Genomic DNA, 22494 nt, shown 5'->3' on the forward strand with positions numbered 1-22494 from the left:
TCTTCGGTCTATGTGGATGCTAGTTTGCTAGTTGTTTTTTTATGTTGAGGTGACCAATTTCTGTTTTGGTACAGATTTATATAAGCTCTAGAAACACCAAGTACTGCATGTTTTTGTAAAGTAAGTAATTTTATTATTAATTATTAACTATTATTAAATTAACTGTTCACGTTTATAGTAACTACCCATGTCTTTTTAGCCTAAATACATGTTTGCTTTTAATTCCTGTGTTTTATGATGCTGTGAATATTATGTAGATATTATATAGTACTCTTGTGAATCACTGTATATTTAGGAATTTATTGTTTCATGTGATACAGCTGGTGAAATAAAAGACTAAGGTTTGAGACTCCTCTAATCCCTAATGCTGCAACCTCTTGTAGTGAGGCTTAAGACTGTTTTGATCTCTCTGTTGAGTAACTAACTTCTCTGTCCGCAGGTCCACTCACTCGCTCAGTCAGCTGTGAGATTAGTGGCTCCACTCACTGTACTGCCTGCTGACTGCACGGAGACTGGAGCAGACCTCCGAGGCACTGCAGAGAAACAACATGAGCAATAACACCCAGGTAAGTGAAAGAGATTGATTTTTGTATTTTATACATTTCTGAATAATTCATTACAGGTGTTCATATCATGGTTCAGTACAGGAATGTGTGCATTATGTTTTGTTTTTATTTAAGGTAGGTACCAAATACAACCCTTTTTTTTTTTTTTTTTTTTTTTTTTACATGTTCCTATCTGCAGATCACAAAGCATGAATGATTTGTTCTTTAACGTTGGTAGTTAAAAGATGCCCTTTACAATCATATCCTGTGTTTCTGTGAAAAACAAATTATAGTTGATCACAAGCAATTTGGTCATTAGTTTGCCCCTTTTATACTATTTAAAAAGGTATAATATGGCACTAATAACAAATGTAAGGTTTTGTGAGAACAGTTGAGGGAACTTCAGGTTATGTAATTATTTTGGATCTATTCAGAATAAAATCCCAACATATGAACACTGCTTAGCCTAAGAAAACTTGACTGAACTATGCAACAACCTTCTGATCCCTAAAGCTTTACTTCACCTAAAACCTATGGCTTGTTAATGCATGGTAAACCTCAAATGATTGCCCAATTAACCAACAAGGTAACACTGCAATGATGTTCATTGTGTTGAGGCTGTGTTCATTATATTAATAATGGGAAAAAATGTTATAGAAGAATCACCTGAAGTATAACAACTCACTGATCTGTTAAGTCAGAGGACCACAATGTATTCAATAACAAATCTACCAAATTACATGGACATGGCTTTTATTCATCATGACAATTCATTATATCTACATAATAATAATAGTGTATACTTTATTAATCCTGTAAGGGGAAATTGATTTGTTTTACTCTGTTATGTATTCACACACATGCCCAAATACACACATAAACAAACAGGGCACATGCACACAATACACTTGCGTTATGTATAGAAGGATGTCGGAACGAGGGGGCTGCCTCACAGCTGTGTTATTCAGTGTGTTTGGTGTCCAGGAGGTGAAATGGCACCTCTCCAGCTACCAGTCCCCACTCCGTACTTGATCCATAAACAGCAGTTCCAACTGGAGCTCATTAGGAAACATGCGCTAAGTGGATTATCAATAAAGAATTCCATCTAATGCATGTGGACATTGGAACTTTCCATTGCTCCAAATACAGTATTGTTTTTTACCTGGGTCAAATAATAACAAATCTGTTGTTGCAAGCAAAGACAAAGGTAACATTGTCTATTGTGGGGAATTCAATTCCACCAAAATGCACCATGTCAGTCTCGGGGCTCTGACAGCTGGACTACATCCAGGGATTAATGTGATGCACTAATTTAACACTGTCGCTCCGTGGTGGCTCGGCTCTTACGCAATGGGTCTGGCTCAGTGTGTTTGAAGTCTGTTGCCAGAAGGATCAGTGGCGTGTTTGAAAGTTACAAGACCGGTTATAGTGACTGACACCTGATAATGTGTAGTCAGTCACTCATGTTTATTACTGTATATCATCAACAACAGCCGGAAATTTGAATTACTTATCACGCTCTGTCACTTTGTGACACATTAACTACCACAGGGACCACAGATGTAAATTAGCTGTATAGCTAACTCTGGTACAGGGCTGGAACTGTGCATGGTCCCTGACAAATAAACAAAAAAAAGAAACAAAAAAATAACAAGTCTAAGTCCACAGCATGCCTAGCAGTTCCAATAGGCACAGTAATGCTTTCGGGCTCAATGTTCAGCAGGTATAATGTGTACCATGTACACCATCTCAGCTTTGCGTGTAGGTATGCACTTAACACAAAGTACACCCCAGGCTGATGGGAATGTCGTTCATTTTACCGATGTCTGGTCATAAACCAAAGTATTGGACAAGGTACATTTTGGACCTGTTGATGGCATGTAGAAAAGTCACGAGATCACCAAAGTTTTTTTATAGATTAAAAATCATCCTGGGGCGAACATAAATGTTTGCGCCAAATTTCATGGCAATCAGTCCAATAGTTTGTCGAGACATTTTACTAAAAACAACATGGTAAAGTTAGAGGAAAAGTCGGGGGTTCAATCCTTAGGATGCATTGTCTGGGAACCATGTAAATTTAGTATTTGTTTAGTATTAGTATTTGAGCGGATACAGGAAGACATGCTGGTTGTGCTAGATGAAAAGTCAGTGGACAACTGAAGTAATGAGGCTTCATCCTCTGGGGACCATGACGTCAAAGTTTCATGGCAATCCAATAGTTGTTGAGAGATTTCAGTCTGGACCAAAGTAGGCTAAAAATGCATCATACTTTGACTGTTTGACTCTTTGGTTCATAGACGTCGGATCATTCTCAGTACCAGCTTCCAAGCACACTGCTGTTAATTTGTCTTTTTTTTTTTTTTTTTTTTGTCAAAATAATATAAATATTGATAGTTTTGGTAAAGAGTAATCTTCTTCCACTTATCTCGGAAAGGAGGAAGAGGTGCTGAAGCAGATTGAGAGGGAGGTGCGAATGCGGGAGGGAGCCAGTAAGCTACTAGCAGCTTGTTCCAGGAGAGAGCAGGCCCTGGAGGCCTCCAGGAGCCTGCTAACCTGCAATGCCCGCATTCTGGCCTTGCTCAGCCAACTACAGAGGATGAGGAAAGCTCAAATCCTACAAAAAGTGGGACGCAGGTCAGATGGAGTGCGAGAATATATTGTATGTATGGGTAAATAGACAGATACTCTATAAGCAGGGAGGGATAAAAGAATGTATTGCAGAGCGGAAACAAGTGCAGTGTTTGTGGACATTGCCATGCCTCCTACCAGCCACTAGAGGTCAGACGTTCACTTTTTCAGTCCCTGGAGTCCCCTAATACCAAAACAAACATTAGATGTGTGGGTTTACCTGATTTGTGTTTATAATGCATATGTGCATACATTACACATTTGCATACAAAATTTACAACCATAGGCTATGTATGTAATGGTGGACAGAACACTTTACCTACAATATGATACAATAGAATGCACGTATCTTTCAGTTTTGTTGATATTGTGTAACAGATGTGTTGATATAACTTTTTTTTTCTTCTTGAGGCTGTCATTTCTGCTTTTGTACTGGATTGCATAAGTGTTCCTGTACTGCACAGCATGTATGTATGGTGTATACATGGATAGTTGGATAGATGAACTATCTCTTTTAACTGCAGGCCATCTGAAGATGTTGTGCCATGTGTAGGAAAGGTATCCCTTTCAGGCGAGTTTTAACAAAATGTCTTGCCACAGATTCATACAAATACTTGAACCTGGCTTTTATATTTCTAACTTTAATATTTTGTACTCTGTAGACCTTCGAATCCCGCTGATGTGGAAAGACTCAGAGTACTTCAAAAACAAAGGAGGTAAGTCAGGATGTTGTGATCAAGGGGACCTGTTGCGCTAATGTGAATGGATGAAGTTTGATTGCATGAAAACCTTGTTGACCTCACTATAATACCTAGTCATTTAGCCAGATATCAGTTCATAAAGGTGCACTGAAAAGACTGAAATTATTGGCCACCCTCTCTGGTACCTGACTTGCATGAGTGCATATTATTACATGAGATAAATATGTGTCAGCACCTTTAGAATCAATTGCAGTTTTCACTCTATTCTTGTACTTGCAGAGCTACAGCGCTGTGCTGTTTTCTGCTTGCTTCACTGTGGTACAGAGATCTATGACACTGATCTGGTGATGGTAGACAGGACTTTAACTGACATCTGTTTTGAAGACACTATCATATTGTAAGTCGCACAGTTTTGACAGTTTTTTTTCGAGGTTCAGTTTTTGTCTAATCCCACTTTAAAGACATTTCATTCGTCCTTGTTTAAATGTGTATAAGCAGCAGCGAGGTAGGCCCAGGGTTTCAGCTTCGCGTTGAGCTGTACAGCAGTTGTACGGTCGAGGATTTCTCCCCGGGGGCTCTAGGACCCAGGAGAGCAAACCGTCTGGGGGGCTCAGTGGGATGCTCCTCGGGGAAAAAGATCCGTGCTGCGTTTGAGTCTGCAGCTGTTTGTGGATCCAGTGGAGGAAATGTAGAACCTGGAAGAGTGTCCCCGCCTTTATCCCCTGACTTGTCTACACTGTGAGGATCATAATTCTCCCTAAAACACACACAATGGAAATATTTTATAACTGGGTGTCACGTTGATTTTGCCCAATGTTTTCTCTCTGAAGGGGGCCTAAGTATAACCTGCTGGCTCACACAACACTGAGAATAGAACACGTCCAGGAAGGTTTCAAGACGCATGATTTGTCACTGGCAGCAACAGGTGAGTTACAAATCCTCTTCTTTCTTCTTCCCACTCCTGTCCTCATATCTTTTTGTCCTCTTCTCATCTTCTCCTGAAAGTGAATCCCTAATCTCTTTGTTTTCCAGAGGATAATCCATTCTGGTTGCCCCTATACGGCAACATGTGCTGCCGTCTAGTTGCTCAGCCGCTGTGCATGATTCAGCCAATGATAAGTGGCCAACTCAAGGTTAAGGTGACTTGATTTTCATATCCTGCCTTGTAATTCCTATATTGTTATATCACATTACCATTCATTGTATCATATTATTCCCTGCTCTCATTCAGCTTGGAGAGGACCTTAATTGCTGGGAAAATGTCTATGGAGTCCTCAGGGAACAAAGTCTTCTCTGCTATCAGAGTCAAGAAGACCTGGAGTCTGAGGACAAGCTATTACTTGTAATCCCCATCAAAAAGGTTGGTTCTAAGTTAGCAAAGTCTTATGAATAAATAGATGGATTCATTTACGGTTTTGTCAATATTGATTACAATAACATGCTGAGGCTTACAGAGTGCACTTGTAAATGAATGAAAACATATTTGGAAAGGAAACCCGCTCTAATGGTGAGCATTTGAAGATTGGAATAGGATGGACGGACGGACATATTATATAGTCTAGAATTTAAAAATGTCAGTTAATCCTAAAAATAAATAGTACCCCTGTACTAACATTATACTACAGATATCAAGACTTTAATTCTTTTATATGAATTTATTCATGTATTTTGCTATTATTGCTATAATTTTTTCCATTACATGTATCTGACAGCTAAAGTAACAAGTTACTTTTTAGAGTATGATTTTACATCAAGAACACTTAAACAAAACATCTAAAGTACAACACATTGTTATATATTAACCAGTCCTTAACCTGTTTGGCTTGTGTCACTCTACAAAAAGGCAGCATCTACTCGGTGCCTCATGTCACTTATTTCAGTTGTTTATTAGCAGGGATTTCCCCTCTTCACTTATCCGAATGTGTTGTTTAAATAACTGTTAAAGGCTCAAAGAGTTAAAATAATCTAATATTTCACAAAAACGTAATTCTTTCCTGCCGCATTAATCATGTCACAGTGACCCAGGTTTATCTTGTGACCTTTTGGAGAGGGTTGAGAACCATTGGATTAACTATTGATATATGAAGTAGTTGGTAGTCCGTACTACAGGGCCATATTAAAATGTACACCCACAGCTGATTTATTTGTAGAAGGATGTTTTTTCAGCAGCAGATTTACCATGATCTTCTGTCAACTGCAGATAAACCTGTTGGATTATTTTGTCAATAGGCTGAACAACTAACATGGAAATAATTAAGAGTGTTTGTTTGTTTTTCCCGCAGCATACCCTTGTCTGTGTGTCAGAGAGCGATCCTGTCCATCACCAGAGTATATATATCCGCACACAGCATCAAGGAGAGGAACTAACCTTCACGCTAACCACACACACACCTGAAGACGTGCAGCGCTGGACCCATGATTTCTGGCAGCACGTCTACAACATGGGTGAGGCCTAGATGAAATTTCCCAGTCCTGTCTGTAACACCAGCCAAATGCAAAATGTGTGAATTTAAGCCATGGGCCAAAGAAGAAGCAATTAGTTTTGTTGTATTGACGAGCACGGTATGTGCACGTGACAGAACCAACACCCTTTTAATTATGGAGAGCACTCTGAGTTAATACTAATGCTGAGGTTGGTTAGTCAGGAAATATGTGTTATTATTTATTATAGGAACAATTTAAGTGAATATTGTTCTGCCCCAGAAGATCCAGAACTTCTGGAAATCAAAATACACACCCAAGGTTATGTTCTTGGTTTATGGATGCTCGTGAACTCCCGTCAAACTAGGCAGCGTTGATCAAATATGAATCAAGAGTCTGTTCTGCCGTAAAATAAAAACAATTGTGCCCCGGGTTACATGTTACAAACATGCACCGCCTACCGGCCGGAGCAACCTATCTGATTTTTACATCGAAAACGTACACTAAAATATGTTTCTGAAAACATTTGAGGCGGGCAATGCAGTAACAGAATCTTGATCCATATTCGACCACTGTTGCCTGGTTTGACAGATACTGACGCTGTGTTGGACAATCCTCGGCTCTGATTGGTTGTTTTTCCCCTCTGGAATCTTTTTTTTCACAGATTCAGGATATAGTCACAGTTTTAGCAAATAAGCCAAAAATTATTTTTATTAAAGTTACCAACTGTAGCTTTAAATGGATTTAAGTAGTTTGGCAAGACCCTGCCTACTGCAACTAATACTGTTACATGACAGTCACAAAATGCACCATGCATCTCAAATTTTCTTTAAACAGTCAACAGTTTTTTTACAACTACAAAACAGCTGAGCAGTGTTAAAGTCATTATAAGAACAAGAGAAACAAATTGTGCTTAATTACAGCATTGACTCAAACTCCCAACCCAACCCAGTCTCTATACCTGGTGTGTAGGCTTTGTGGCACATCAGGCTTTGTGTATCTAGGACACAAAATACACCTGCTGATACTGATACCTGCAGGACAGCATTCTTTAATGTTCGTGGCAACCGTGAACTATGCGTGTCATTTTATGAGTGCGTCACAAAGAAAATATTTGTCCAGTGTCTGGCTGAGATCATGCGATGTTTATTGGTCTGTAGTGTCTGTCAACTTTATTTTTATAGCATATTTCCTATGTAATAAAATACTACACAATTTGCTTTACATAAAAATAATAATGAAACAAGTGCACACACACACACACACACACACACACACACACACACACACACACACACACAGAAGATAGCCTCTCCTGCTTTGATGAATGGTTAAAAGACCTCTGCCTGTGGACCTGATGGTTCATGCTGGTTTGTGTGAATAGACCATTACAGTAGTCTAGTCTGATCGTTATAAATGCATGGATTAATTTCTCAGTCTGATTTTAATAGCAAGCCCCTTAGTTCTGAGATGTTTTTTTTTATAGAGGTGATCTTGTGAGATGATTGATATGGCTCTTGAAATGTAGATTACAGACTATGATTATACCCAGAATTCTAACTTCACTTTTGCTCTCCAAAGACAATTTTCAGTCTCTAAGCCTTTGCTCCAAAGATGAGTATTTCTGCTCTTTTGAAATTTTTTAGTCTTTGTTCAACTGCAAAAAGTTCTCTGACATCCGAAGTAAGGCTGCACAATTAATTGCAATTTTATCAAAATCGCAATATGGACTACTGAAATTTCCAAATCACAGGGGGGCGGCGCAATATTTGTTAAAGGCAAAATATGTGTCAAACCATTCTGAATCTGTATTATTGTGCTGCAGAAACGTCCCAGTTTACAAATCGTATCCTACAGACTAAAGAAAACATCTTTGTTTGGTACAGATCCTTGCTATAATAACACTATAATCATCAATACACTGAGTCAGGGAGCTATCAGGGAGTGGTGTTTCCTACTTTGATTATAGAGACACCCAAAGATAATGATGTTCTAGCCAGAACTAATTTCGTACGGCCTTGTGTGGAGACATTGAGACATTCCAAAGTCCTCCAGTGGATGATTAGATTTGTCACATAACAAACTACAACAAAATGCAATAGTAAGTTGTCCCAAAGCACTATCCTTCGACAATTTTAGTGCAATGGTTTCATTAATTTCCATTTTTTACTTTCCCTACAAAATGTATTTGACTTTCACCAAATTTTGCTGAACAGCTGCTTTTGTTAAAAAAATTTTTTTATAATAAATTACGACCTCATAAGATAACAGACAATAAACAATATATACATTTACCTTTTAATAATAATGTATACTTAATTATTCCCACAATGGAAATTACAGTGTTTTCACTCTGTTGTTATTATACACCGTACACACAGGCCTGAGTTACACACATGCTCAGTACCTATACGTGCACTAATGGAGAGATGTCAGAGTGAGGGGGCTGCAGCTTTCGGTGGACAGGCGCCCTGAGCAGTTGGGGGTTTGGTGCCTTGCTCAAGAGCACCTTGGCAGTGCCCAGGAGGTGAACTGGTACCTCTCCAGCTACCAGTCCACTGCCATACTTTGGTCTGTATGGGGACTTGAACCAGTGACCCTCCGGTTCCCAACCCAACTCCCTACAGACTGCTGCCGCCCAAAAAGATGCTAAGCAGTGAGAATGATCCAGAAGAGTGAATTTGCCGGTCGTATAAACAAAACATTGAGCGGACAGAAAAATTGCAAAAAAAACTGCAGAATTGGGTGACAAGTAATTGTGGGATCATCGTTACGGCCGACATATTTTACATTCAAGTCTTGGGATCCATTTTAAATATAAAAAATGTATTCTAGCAGCTTTAATTAAAAAGACCAAGCCCTTTCTCCCCATAATAATTGAAAAACAATATACATATTGTATTATAACTATACCATAATTACTACATAATCATTGTTTCACATTGTGCTGAAACACATACTTGTGTCAGGTGTGTTAGGTACTACGTAGTAGCACATACATCAGAATAAAAAAAGTACACAGAAAATAGATTTAATGATCAAAACCAATACATATTTTTAAAATTTAGAAGAGGCAAATGCATGCTCTAGATCCCTTTTCATAGTAAGATCATTCCAATGTCATGACCAATACAATGTTCTACATTGGTGTTAGACGTGTCAGTGTTGTTAAACAAGCAAAGATGATTGAGTTAGCCAACCGTATGAATCAAAAGGATTAGTAGGTAAATAGTTTTATTGCACACACCCCTTTACAATAATAAATTAGAAAATAATAAATGACAGCTGTGAGACTGTTAATAGATCTTTGTCTGAAGCTTATAAGAGGATCTAGGAACTATGTCAGGTGTTTATGTCTGTCAGTGGCCAGATCTTTGCATCGCAAATACATTACAACCGGGCAAGATATAGTCACGTAACTTGACAGGTGTTGTGAGTCAAAATAAAGGCTGATTTGTAAGTAGGGGTGGGAGATATTGACAAAAATTAATATCTCTATTTTTTTTTCAATATCTTGATATTGATATTCAGACAATATTTTTGAAATCCTTCTAGAAGTTAAAAGAAGCCCTGTTCGGAGGCTATTTCAGTGGTTCTCTTGGGAAAATGTACAAGCAAGATGAAATCATAACCATAAATAAAGGGCTCTGTTCTGTAACATATTGCACACAACCATGTCCTTATTGGAAGCAGTCCTGGAGCTGGGACAGGGCCGGGTCAGACTAGGTTCTGATAGTCCTTCTACTTGGCTGTATAGTCCTTCTGACCGGGACTTATGCTGGGATCAGGAGTTGGATGTGATCTGACTGGCCCAGGTGAGGGAGAGGTGCAGTTCTGTGTGCTTTTTTGATGTTAGAGTATACATGGTCTAGTGTGTTCTTCCCTCTAGTAACACAATCTACATGCTGGGAGAAAGCTGGAGGGGAACAGACTTTAAGGACGCCTTGTTAAAGTCCCCTGTATCCTGTATCCAGGTGATCGCACTGCAGTTTGTTCACTATGGTTAGCAGTGAACCAAACTTGTGCTAACGTTAGCATCGGGGGCTATGTAGACGGCAGTGTGCTGTTTTCGTAGTAAATAAAATGGTCCGTATATTACCAATAGGGCTCCAGGTCAGGTGAGCCGTGCTGGGCAACGATCCTGCAGTTGGTACTCCATTCATTTTGCACAAAAATGCAGTCCTCCGCCTCTGGTCGTGCCGGAGTTATGTTCTCATTCTGCCGGTAGATAGCTAGCTCGGCATGCTAGCGCCGACAACAACCTGGAGGGCTCGGTCAGGCTATTTCCTCCGGGATGTTATGAGCCACCTGGACGGCTGTGTTGTATTGTGGTCCTGTATTGATTAGTTCAGTGTGGCTGTACGTACTTGTATAAATATACACCGACAGGAGAGCCACTGCACAATCGCGCGCCGCCATCTTTGTTGACATGAGTGAACGTCATAACGCGCAAGGTAAGAACTAGTAGCAGCTTACTCTCGTGCGGGACGATCGTGATTTTGTACAAAAAATACAGTCAAACAAACCCCTACAGTATTAACATCGCTACATATAATTGTTTAGAAGGTTATAGTGTGCGTTACTTGTTTTCTCTTTAACTTCCTTCAGCTCTTTTCATGTTTGGGGGCTCGGATTGTACAAATTATGAAATATTCGATATCCCAATTTTGCATATCGTCCAGACAACAATTTGGATATTATCGTCTAAACGATATATCGCCCACCTCTAGTTGTAAGATGGGTTTGGTCCGATAAAGGGTGCCAGAAGTACGGGGGTTAAAAGTAGGGAAGAGACCTTGGCCCCCCACTTTACACCCCTGTCCCTATAACCGTGCAAGATACAGTCACAAAACTTTACATGCGTGTATCTGGCATCGAACTGAAGGCAGAGTTAAAAGATGTTTATGGTCTGAGCAAGGGCGCCAAAGTAAAGAGCTAAGACGTGGAGAAGGGACTATTAGCCTCCTCCCCACCACTTCACGCCCCAGCCTGATTTGGCGTTGCAGCTGGTGTGATCCCATCGCATGGTCTCTAGTTTCAGTTAAGCAGTTAAAGGGAAACTTCACCGATTAGCATTAAGCTTTGTATCAGTAGAACCCCGGTAGTATTTTTGAATGACCATGTTTCCCTCCCTCATGTCCCCCTGAGAGCATAGACAGTATATAATGGACCAATAGACCCCGTTGCTCTGGACGGAGACCAGTGAAGGCTATTAGAAGCACTTTTCCGGTGATGGCCAGCTTTACTGCGCAGCCTCCAACTGAGAGAATGTGACGTGAGCAACGTGTCTAAAAGTTGGAAGTCTTCTGGTAGCTGTGCCAAGAGAAATCTCAATCATTCCCAATCTTACAGATACGGAGAGTGTAGGTGTATGTAAGGAGATAACATGGGCACAGGCTAATTATTGCTAACTAACATGCTAGTTAACATTAGTAATTAAACCTAAACGGCTCATGTAAGTCGAAACTGCCTGCGAGCTTCTCCTGTACTATACGGTAATTCCTCTACTGTGCGACAGTAAGTCACTTGGTTATGACACAATCGTTAGCTTATTTTTACAAAAACGTTTGCTACGGAGCCATAATGTGAGGTACAAGGTAATGAAGCCTTTTATACATTGTCGTGTTTCTTTGGAACTAAACAACGGACAAATAGAGTCTTCAAACATTTCTGATGTAAAGTTATTCACAGTCAAGTGACGTAAAAAAAAAATGGCGGTCAGCGGAATGCTAACAGGAGGTGATGGCCAGTTAGCAACAAAATGGCGCCATAGATGGCTCGAGTTCTGAAGCGAAGCTTACCCCCTTGCCTGAGAGGGGAGATCTCTGTATTGAGGGTCTGGAAAAAAACCTCAGATGACGCAAAATGATGATTTTTGCATCATCTGAGGCTTTTTTGCCCAAAGGCAAAAGTCTACAGCCTGTATTCATTGTGTATTAGGAGCCACTTCCACATAGCCCAAAGGAGGTTGGACTGTCGGCTTTTTCCAGAGATTGCCGAGGAAAAAACAAGTGTCAGCCATCTTGAATACTCGCTTAACTTCTCAGCCATAGACAGTTTATAATGGACCAATAGACCCCGTTGCTCTGGACGGAGACTAGTGAAGGCTATTAGAAGCACTTTTCCGGTGATCTCTTGCTTTACTGCGCAGCCTCCAACTGACAGAGACAACGTAAATGTGACGTGAGCAACGTGTCTGAAAGTTGTACGTCTTCTGGTAGCTGTGCCAAGAGAAATCTCAATCATTCCCAGTCTTACAGAGACGGAGAGCGTAGGTATATGTAAGGAGATAACATAAGCACAGGCTAATTATTGCTAACTAACATGCTAGTTAACATTAGTAATTAAACCTAAACCGCTAATTTAAGTCGAAACCTGCCTTTGGACCCACGACACAATCCCTCTGGAGCCTCTGGAGGTTCGGGTTAAACGCCAGAGCTTCTCCTGTACTATAGCGATACGGTAATTCCTCTACTGTGCGACAGTAAGTCAATTGGTTATGACACAATAGTTAGCTTATTTTTACAAAAGCGTCTGCTACGGAGCTATAACGTGAGGTACAAGGTAATTGAGCCTTTTATAAATTGTCGTGTTTCTTTAGAAATAAACAATGGACAAATAGTCTTTAAACGCTTCAGATGTAAAGTTATTCGCAGTCAAGTGACGTAAAAAAAAATGGCGATTAGTGTAATGCTAACAAGAGGTGATCGCTTCGTAGCAACAAAATGGTGCCATCGGAGGTTCGCGTCCTGAAGCAAAGCTTACCCCCTTGTTCTCAGCAGGAGCAGAAACTGTTCATCCCGACGGAGACCAGCGGTGGTGCTCGATTCCTGTGGCCGGTAAAGTGACCTCATCAGTGGGGAGCGTTGAACGAGTGTGCCGGTAAAAAGCTAACGCTAGCCAGCCATCTGTTCACCAAACGTGCTTGCAAGTGTCTGCTCATTAAACAAACTGGACTACATCCAACTTCAACGAAACTCCCAACGCAAGTTCAGAGACTGCTGTGTTTTTGTTGTTGTGGAAATATTGCTGTGGACAATCCAGCCTGCTGTCACCGGGTAAGACTACTAGTGGAGGTGGGCTGTGTTACCCCGGACTGCCTGTTGCAGAAATGGGGTGATTTGTATCCAACTAACTGCTAACTGCTGGTGGAGTTTGTGACTGTAAAATGCCGACAATTCTAGCTACATCCCACGCAAATGTACGGCTGTGTTTATACTCTATATTTATACCACAGCCCACCAAGAGCTAATGCTAGTAGCTATGAGTTAGCCTTCTTTTATTAGATGGCTTGGTTGAATTCTAATGTAGAATTCGGTATGTTATTTCTTGATAACAGACCGCTGCTAAGGATAACACACCGTTGCCATGCATAGCAGAGCGTTGCCATGGACACAGTTCTGTTTACTCTGGAGCTATCAATCAATCCGCTGAAAGAAGTACGGATAATGTATCAGCTGTGGCCAAAAAAAGCATGTTTTAAATGTGTAACACCACTTGAGCCACGGTGAAACGTGTTTTCGTGTATATGGTTGAAATGACAATAAAACACACTTGTTGAGTTGATCGTCTCACTGTCTGTCTGTAAAGGGCAGGCGTGGCTTGGGAGTGGCCTCATACAGCAGCAAAGCAAGTGCATTCTGGGATTTGGTGTCTTTCATCCATATGAGCCAAAAACACATTTTCTGTCTTATTTTGGCCTAGAAGGCACCAATTTTCAATTTTTTTTTTCACATTTCTACTACATAAGTGACCCAATTTAAAGATATATTCAGCTTTCCAGCGATGAAATTTCCCTTTAACTTTTCTGTATCCAGCATAGACCATTAATCTTTATATTGTGTAATGCATTTACAACATTTACTTTAGCCTTGCTTTGCATCAAGAAACCAGGTGTGTCCCTGAATTGAATACTGTGTACCTTGGGACTATTGTTGTAACTTATTTATGCCTTAGTGCATTTCTGAGAATTAAGATATGAAAAAATCTTCTTTACTAAGGCAGTGTTTGCACGGAGCAATTGCAATATTTGTGGTAAAGTCCGAAAAAATGAGCTCTTGCTGTACGGAGAGAACAGGCTTGAGAATGTGTCTTTGAATGTGTCATCACAGCAATATTGTGTATGAAAAAGTGAATGTGTGACGTATGCCACTCCTTGGTGTTAACAAGGGTGGGATGTTTGGCAGCAGTCTTTTGTAGCAAAATCTTGATCCTTTCACTCATCAGTTAATCTCCTGCAAAGATAAATTTTCTTGTATGACGAGTATATTCCCCATTACAATGTTCCTTAATTAGAATTGATTCTCAATTAAAGGTCCCATGGCATGACAATTTCACTTCATGAGGTTTTTTTAACATTAATATGCGTTCCCTCAGCCTGCCTATGGTGCCCCAGTGGCTAGAAATGGTGATAGGTGTAAACCGAGCCCTGGGTATCCTGCTCTGCCTTTGAGAAAATGAAAGCTCAGCCCAGTGAATTTGGCCCGCCCATGAGAGAGACATCATGGCTTTCAAACACGAGCATAGTGGCAGTTGGTCAAGGTCCCCCCCTACAGTATTAGGGGACCACTAAGGTCTATATAAAAGAGACTGGAGTTACAGTATTAGGGGACCACTAAGGTCTACTGTATATAAAAACATCCAAAGAGCACCATGTCATGGCACCTTTCAAAGGGGTTATTTCTGGGGTGTATGGGAGCTTTGGTTTGTCATTATCCTTGACAATCTTGAGGTGACTTGTTGATTTTTACAGCTGCCTGCTTGCAGCATTCGTTCAGGCTTAGTTGTTATTGTGAAGTCAGGGAAATTGTTCAGAGCTCAGTTAGTTACGAGGCTGCAGAACCGCAAATGTGACTCGACGACAGAAGCGCTGCACAAACGGTTATTCCTGTCATTACATCGTCAAGAACCCAAGAAATGTTTTGTATTTACATACTGAGTACACATGGAACGTCTTAGCAATGTCTAGATCTTCCTGGTATGTGGTATGACAGTTATGACGCTGTATTTATTGGCACAGATTCTCAGGATGACATGAGTGAGCATTGTGATGGAAGTTTCCTATGAAGCAGCAGCGTTTAGAAATATCAATGATCAAATGAAAACGAATAACGACTGTTAGAGAATTAAACCAAAGTTTGGTCTTTGAGTATTTATTTGCATTTGCAAATGGAGAAAACACAGTTTCAAAGGTACACGCAGCACAACTGAAAATGTCTTTCTAACTTAAAATCTAAACATCCAAACATCATATAGTGAAGACCTCTGTTAAGCCACCCCTCTAAATGTATCTTTTAGTATGGCCATAGTTGAAAAGAGGACATCATTAACAGTCAAACTATCCTCACCTTCCCCTCTGCTCTCTGTTCTTAACATTAGCCTAAACAACACTTTTATCTCAGGAGACAGAAACCTACGTAGTTCTCACTGTGGTAAACAGTCATCGGCCTTCTCCACTTCTATCTAAGCAAAAAGTCAACAATGTGAGAAGGTTCAAACTAGTAAAACTAAATAACTCTACTGGGCTATAGTTCACTTGGAGCCTTTTGAATCTACACATGAAGAAGCTAAATCTTGTGTCATTATAAAACAATCAAACCAATGGTTAATATCATTAAACAAATGGTTAAAATAAAATTTGCCACCACAGTATGACAGTGAGATGCATGATATTGCTACTGCCAACTTGTCAAATGTTGTATATGATATCCATGTTTCCCACAGGTTGAGAATTTACTTGTGATTTTGGGTGGCGTAGGATGTGATTGCTGGGTTCAGTAATTAACTAGTCAAACAAAGGTTTATGAACTATGTATTGATAAAAATGACTACATACTATTAACAGGTCATTTAGAAAGAAATAACTTTACATATAAAACAAATCAGACTAGAAGATGATACAGATGAAGTGTAGCCTCTGATGTGCATGGTCAATTGAATCTGGTTGGTTTTGGGAGCATGGGTAGCTCACCTGGTAGAGCATACGCCCATGTCAGTCCTCGCCGCAGCAGCCGCTGGTTCTGTTCCAACCTGCATCCCTTTGCTGCAAGTCATTCCCTCTCTCTCTCCCCTTTCATGTCTAAGATGTCCTATCAATTAAAGGCCTACAAAAACGCAAAATTAAAAATCATCTTTAAAATCTTGTTGGTTTGGGTGCCTGGGTAGTTTACCTGGTAGAACGCGCGCCCATTTATAGAGGTTTACTCCTCGACTTGTGGCCGTGGGTTTGACTCCGACTTGTAGCCCTTTGCTGCATGTTATCCCCTCTTTCTCCCCTTTTGATGTTTTAATTACTTTTATGTATTAATTTTTTTGTTTGCCAATGTAATGTGTCATTAACTATTGAAACTCCAAACAATTTTGGGCCACAAAAGGAAAGAAATTATTTTATATTTTTATTTAGCCATTGCTTCGCTATTGTGAAGTAATTGGTAGCTTGCAAAGCTATGCTTGTAAAGTAGCTTCCCCATCACTGGCTTTGCCATTTACATGCTATGAAAATCACTGCATATAATATTTGTTTCAGGCCAGTGGAAGCAGTGTTGTGATCACCTCATGAAGATTGAAATGCCGAGCTCCAGGAAAGCCATTCCAGTGAAGCAGGGATCGCTGTACCATGAAATAGGTATTGTAACACAAGCGGAGTGAAACATTGTTACCGCTCACTGATGGAAGGAGGAAAGCAAACCAGGAAACCAGCCAAACCACTGGTTTGGCTGGTTTCTTTCCAGTCGCCTAAATCAAAGCACATCATTTTGTACAAAAAATGGTTCTGGATGTAATGTTTTCAATGGCCCTTGATTTGTTTTAATGCATTGCTGTACATATTTAAATCTACTAGCAGACTCTTGAATCTTGCTAACTGTTTGGTAATCAAACACGTGTTTTTATTTGTGTTAAAATAAAATGCAGAATGACTGATAGTTCTCTGTGGATTCGTCCCCCACTGCGACCGACTGCACAACTCAAGCAACTTTCATGAGTTTGCTACAGTAATTGACTTCCATATCATGTGGAATTGAAAGGAAACTAATGGCTGCATCAAACAGCAGGAAAAGTCAAAATAATGTGATAGGATATGAAGTTAAGGAGCTAAAACTTGCAAACATACATATCCACGGATGGAACAGATTGTCATGGACAACGTACACTTGTACACGTGTCTCTTCATCAATCTGAGGCAATCTGACAATATAAGGAGGCTGTCTTTATCTGCAGGAATCTGGAGTGACGCCAGGCCTAAAAGTACACAAACGGGTTTGAGTAAATGGCAAGCTCCGAAAGAGATAAATAATTCTTCCTAACAATGACGTGGGCGTCAGATACTGTCAATGTTAATAGGTGCAATTATCTTTGACACCTGTTGACAAAGTGTCAGTTATGCTAGAAAAGTATACATTTGGACTAACCAAGTCGCACCTAAAATGTGGGTGTGTGTGTGTTTTTATGACAATGTTCGTTTTTCATTTCAATCATTAAGACATGCTGCGTGAAACAAAAAAAAAAGGAAGAGAAGACAGTATAACGGAGTCAAGGAAATCAGAACCCTTCTGGGAAATTCCCGCCTATCAACCACAAAAATGTTTTCAGTAACCGAGATAAATAATTGAAATGGAATAATAAAGTTACACCTCTTCCTGTTTGTCTTCTTTTGCCCTCTTCTTTTTCAGTAACGCCCTCCTCTCCTGGAGAGGGTCTTGTAGTTCCGGATTTATCTGCGGAGATCCGCACTTTACTCTCTTCCTACTACAAGGAAAGGTAGGCTTTTCTTGCCACAGCAGACACTCCATCCACCATGTACATTCCAAATCCTCGCCTTATGCCCACCATGACACGCTTGTTTGTTGTGACAGTCCACTGCATTGTAACAAGGGCTGTCAAACGAATTTTTTTTTTTTTATCGCGATTAATTGCAGGTTTTATCACATGATTAAAATTCTATTATTTTGCATTTCAGAACAGTTTTTAAGTACATATTAACAATGGAAAGCAATTCTTACCAGTGTATCTTGATTGGGTATCAAATGAATGCAAAGAAAGTGACTTTATGAACTTGATTTTAAGATTTGTATTTGTTTATTATTTATTTATTTACTGTAAACAAAAGAAAAATGTGTGAATCTATTCACACATTTGAATCTAGAGTCAATATAGTAAATATGTCTCTGGTTATTTGTACTTTTACTTAAGTACTGAGATTCAGTACTTCCTCCACCACTGGTTACATTACAGCACCCAAAAAGGGTGTATAATGGGTTAAAATCAGTACATTTGTCAGGTGAATTCACTTCCGGATGCACGTGGCACAGAATGTGACGTAGTTCCGTGTGTTCCGTAAAGTTAAGAAAAACTCGGCGTTTACTTTTATTTTCAAATGGGACACAAACCATGGGCCCCTGGGTAAAAGTCCTGGCCCATTCACCACCACAACTTACTAGGGGCGTTGAAATGAATCACTGCATCGCGATGCTGACCTAGACCATTCTGCATCGATGCAGTGACAGACCATCATCGATTATTGCCTAATGATGTTACTTGTTGATTTTCCAGTCGCTGCTGTTTTGTTTTTGCCTTGTGTTCAGAATTCGCCACATTCAGGAAGTATCTTTTATAAGAGCGGATGCAGTAAAAAGAGGAGTTCATATATGTCTGACTCATTGAATTTGTTGATGGAAAACCAGGTGTAGCAATATAATTATTATTAATATATACTGAGGAAGTGGACAGATTGTGATCTCGAATTTATTCGAATCGTTGAAAGGATCATCGTAATCGAATTGAATCGTGGGACCAGTGAAGATTCACCCCTAAAACTTGCCTCCTTACGCAGAATTTGTCGCTCTTATACTTCCTGCTTTGCACCCGTCATAATTACTACGGCAACTAGAGAACGGCGCAGCAGAACAATAAAATGTTAAGTTTGTTTTTTGGGGTAGGACAGTCTTGCTATTATAGTTTTTATTTAATAAGAACGAAAGAATGTGAAATCCCGTTAAGTACCTCAATTACTGTGGGAGGCAATTTTTTTTATATTATGGCGCTCTGGAGTGATTCAGCCTTTATAAGTTGTAATCACATATTTCTAGTTTGTTCACTCTCATGAAAAAGCAAATACGATCAATGACAAAGGTGACCTGTTGAGGTCTGCAGTGATGTGACTTAACACGGGGCATCACAGCTAAGCATGATAAACACCTCTTTGACTCACATAATGGTCCTCTTATACAGTGTTGGCTATGTCATCAAACACTGACTGCTTTCAAGACAATTTGACTTCTTAGAACTGCAAACACTCAAAGTTACAAGTTGAAGTCTGCACATAATACACCTGGGTGTCAAATGCCACAGATATTGTTTGTGAGTGTGATAGTTTGTGTACAGAGAAAGGCCAAAGATTGGTCAAAAGATCTCCTGGAGAACAGGTTGTGTTGGAGATGTTGATAAATGGGAAATAACAAAGCTAAGAAGATGACAGAGCTTCCACAATGCTGGCTTTGTGTAACTTTGAATGCTTCATGTGTGTTTCCAGCAGTCTGGAATCCAGTATTCTAGCATGACCATATTATATGCAGCGGTAGGTTAGACAGCAGTTATTTTCTAGTTAGGTGCCTTGTTGTTGTTTTCCTGTAAAGAATGGCAGCCACTGCTGATTTTCAAAAAATCCTCTTACATCTCATTTTCTTTGAGAATTTACAAGCAGCCTAATCATGCCACATGATTCTTTAATTTCAAATGAAGCCAAGAAGAAAAATAAACTTTTTTAGTATTCGTCACATGCAATCGTGCAGTAAAATGTAGTGAAATTCAATATCTGCATCTAACCCATCCTAAGCATTAGGAAAATAGTCGTATAAAAAGGTTGTGTGACCTAGGCACCGTATTTTTGTAAAATTAGATTGTTGTAATTGTTAGATTACTGGGCAAAAAACTCAAAAACAAATATGAAATACATTTCCTCCTGTCTGGGGGTGAATGCAGCCTATAATGATTTCCTTGTCACAGTGACCTAACAAATATTTGATTGAGCTTGTTCTTGTAAGTAAAGGAATCTCATCTTCATACCAGTCCATCAGAAATTGGAAACCTCACAGCTTGGGCTGTGGTTTTAACTGATACATTTCTAATAAGGTTCAACTGTCAGGAAGATGTGCTGTTCTGGTTTGACAAACTGGAATGTAAATTTGGGTGTGTTTGTGTGTCACATATAAAATAAATATACCTTCCTTGCAGTTAATTTTACACAGACCATTAGATACCAAAACAGATTGGAACTGTTAAAGTAAGGCTTATTTGATGCTATTTAAGAACGCTGGCATCCCTTTTTTTAGTCAGACACTTAATTAATTTCCTTAAGGAAGTTCAGGATGTTTGACATTGTACTACAGTTTTCTTTGTTTCTCTTTTGTACAGTTATTGATGACACTGCCACAGTCGCACTGGAGGAGTGAGAAACTGTTCTTATTTTATTCGTTTGTGGTTACCACGCCTGGGCAAGGAAACGGACATGGACATGATAAATGGTGCTATTTCAAAATTTTACCCAACCAGCAGTATTGGTAAAAAAAAAAAAAAAAAAAAAAAAGAGTGAAAGGTGACGAGTGTGAGTCTGAAATATCTACCCCAAGCTGACTGTACATTTTAAATGCAGAAAAATCTCCCTGTACCATTGTCTCGCAATATTGTACATTTTGTGCATGTAAAGAGAGACCAGTACACGTACCAAATTATTCTGTTCATCAGTTCCAGTACAGTATATTGATGTGATAATTCACTGAATTTGCCCAGTGTTTGGAAGACTTCTGCAGTGACGAATGGAAGACTATTCTGCTACTAATGTGTTGCTCATTTGAATTTCAAATGTTATAATAAAGCCATACAAAAGAAATCAACCTGCTTTCTTTCTCAGTTTGATTGATGGGGCATTTAATACAGGCAAACACTAGACAACACATGAATACTAGTATGATTTCTGTTAAGGTTATTTAAATTTTTTTTTTATTTTTTTTTTATTAGGATCAATTCAGCTGTTGTTTTTTTTTCTTGATAGACATGCTTTTATACTGAAACCACAGAAGCGGTTAGGTTTGGGTGCACCTCTCTGCTGAGTCATGGGACAAATAGTTTCGGAGCACAACCTTCTTTGAGTTGACAGTCCCCTTCACCAGTGGGTTAATGCCGACATGATAGACGTTGACAGTCTTATGGCCACAGTTACTGGAAGCCTTTCCAACTTGATACAGTGTATGTAACCTCCTGGGGTTTACCTGACACACACAGCAGCGGTGGTGTCACGTATGATGACTGGAGAGGAGGCTTTTCAAGTGCTCAGTTTGTGTTTTTATTAACAAAAATGACACCAAACCATACTCCAAACCAAAATACAAAACAGAATATTAAACTGAGGTCAATTACATTTACTCAAGTTCTGTACTTAAGTACAAATTTGAGGTACTAGAATCTTTTTTTCATGCCACTTTCTACATCACTACATTTCAGGGAGAAGTATTGTACTTTTTACTCCATTACATTGATCTGACAGCTTTAGTTGCTGGTTACTTTTACTTTTAAGATGTATTATAAATTAAACTACCCAACAATATATAGGCCAGCTGAAATGTTTAGACGATGAAACACTTTTTATCGTTTCCCATTTCTAAAATGTGAGGATATTTCTGCATTGAGTACTCTTACTTAGTACATTTTCCTGCACTCTAAAAACTCCTGGGTTATTTCTTCAACCCAGTTTCTGGGTTATTTGTGTTGGGTTAAAATGATGGGTTATTTTTTCAGAGAGTAACCATTTTCTGGGTTATAGGGCTAATATTTTGACCCAATTCCTGTATTGTTTGGGTTGCTGGGTTATTTTTCAAAAAGTAACCCATGTTCTGGGTTATAGGGTTGTCTCTCTCTCTCTCTCTCTCTCTCTCTCTCTCTCTCTCTCTATATATATATATATATATATATATATATATATATATATATATATATATATATAAAGTTTTTTATTGTTGGAGGGTTGTATTTTATGGAGTTATTATATTATGTCAACATAGTTTATAATATGAACAATCACACTTGTGTGTTGTGTACATTATGATAAAACAGTATCACCGGTATTTGTAGGAGAAATAAAGTGACACACTCTCTAAACATGGATATAATAACTAAGAAATAGAAGAAATAAGTTCATATATTAAACC

General features: G+C 39.3%; 1 protein-coding gene across 2 annotated transcripts; it reads left to right on the forward strand.

Annotated features, from left to right (window-relative positions):
* Positions 1–36: 36 nt before the first annotated feature.
* LOC114571457 (rhotekin) lies at positions 37–21169 on the forward strand. Of its 2 annotated transcripts, none has more exons than XM_028602398.1 (14): positions 37–120; positions 440–566; positions 2980–3179; positions 3698–3744; positions 3836–3889; positions 4154–4271; positions 4370–4612; positions 4705–4799; positions 4907–5013; positions 5106–5234; positions 6157–6319; positions 16821–16919; positions 17965–18052; positions 20705–21169. In XM_028602398.1, exons 2-14 carry the CDS (start codon positions 549–551, stop codon positions 20709–20711), a joined length of 1368 nt encoding a protein of 455 aa, XP_028458199.1. In that variant the 5' UTR covers positions 37–120; positions 440–548; the 3' UTR covers positions 20712–21169. The 2 variants fall into 2 exon arrangements, with proteins under 2 accessions (XP_028458199.1, XP_028458200.1); XM_028602399.1 differs by having other exon boundaries at positions 4373–4612.
* Positions 21170–22494: the final 1325 nt, after the last annotated feature.

This window comes from Perca flavescens, chromosome 16, assembly GCF_004354835.1.
Source record: "Perca flavescens isolate YP-PL-M2 chromosome 16, PFLA_1.0, whole genome shotgun sequence".
NCBI classification, from domain to species: domain Eukaryota; kingdom Metazoa; phylum Chordata; class Actinopteri; order Perciformes; family Percidae; genus Perca; species Perca flavescens.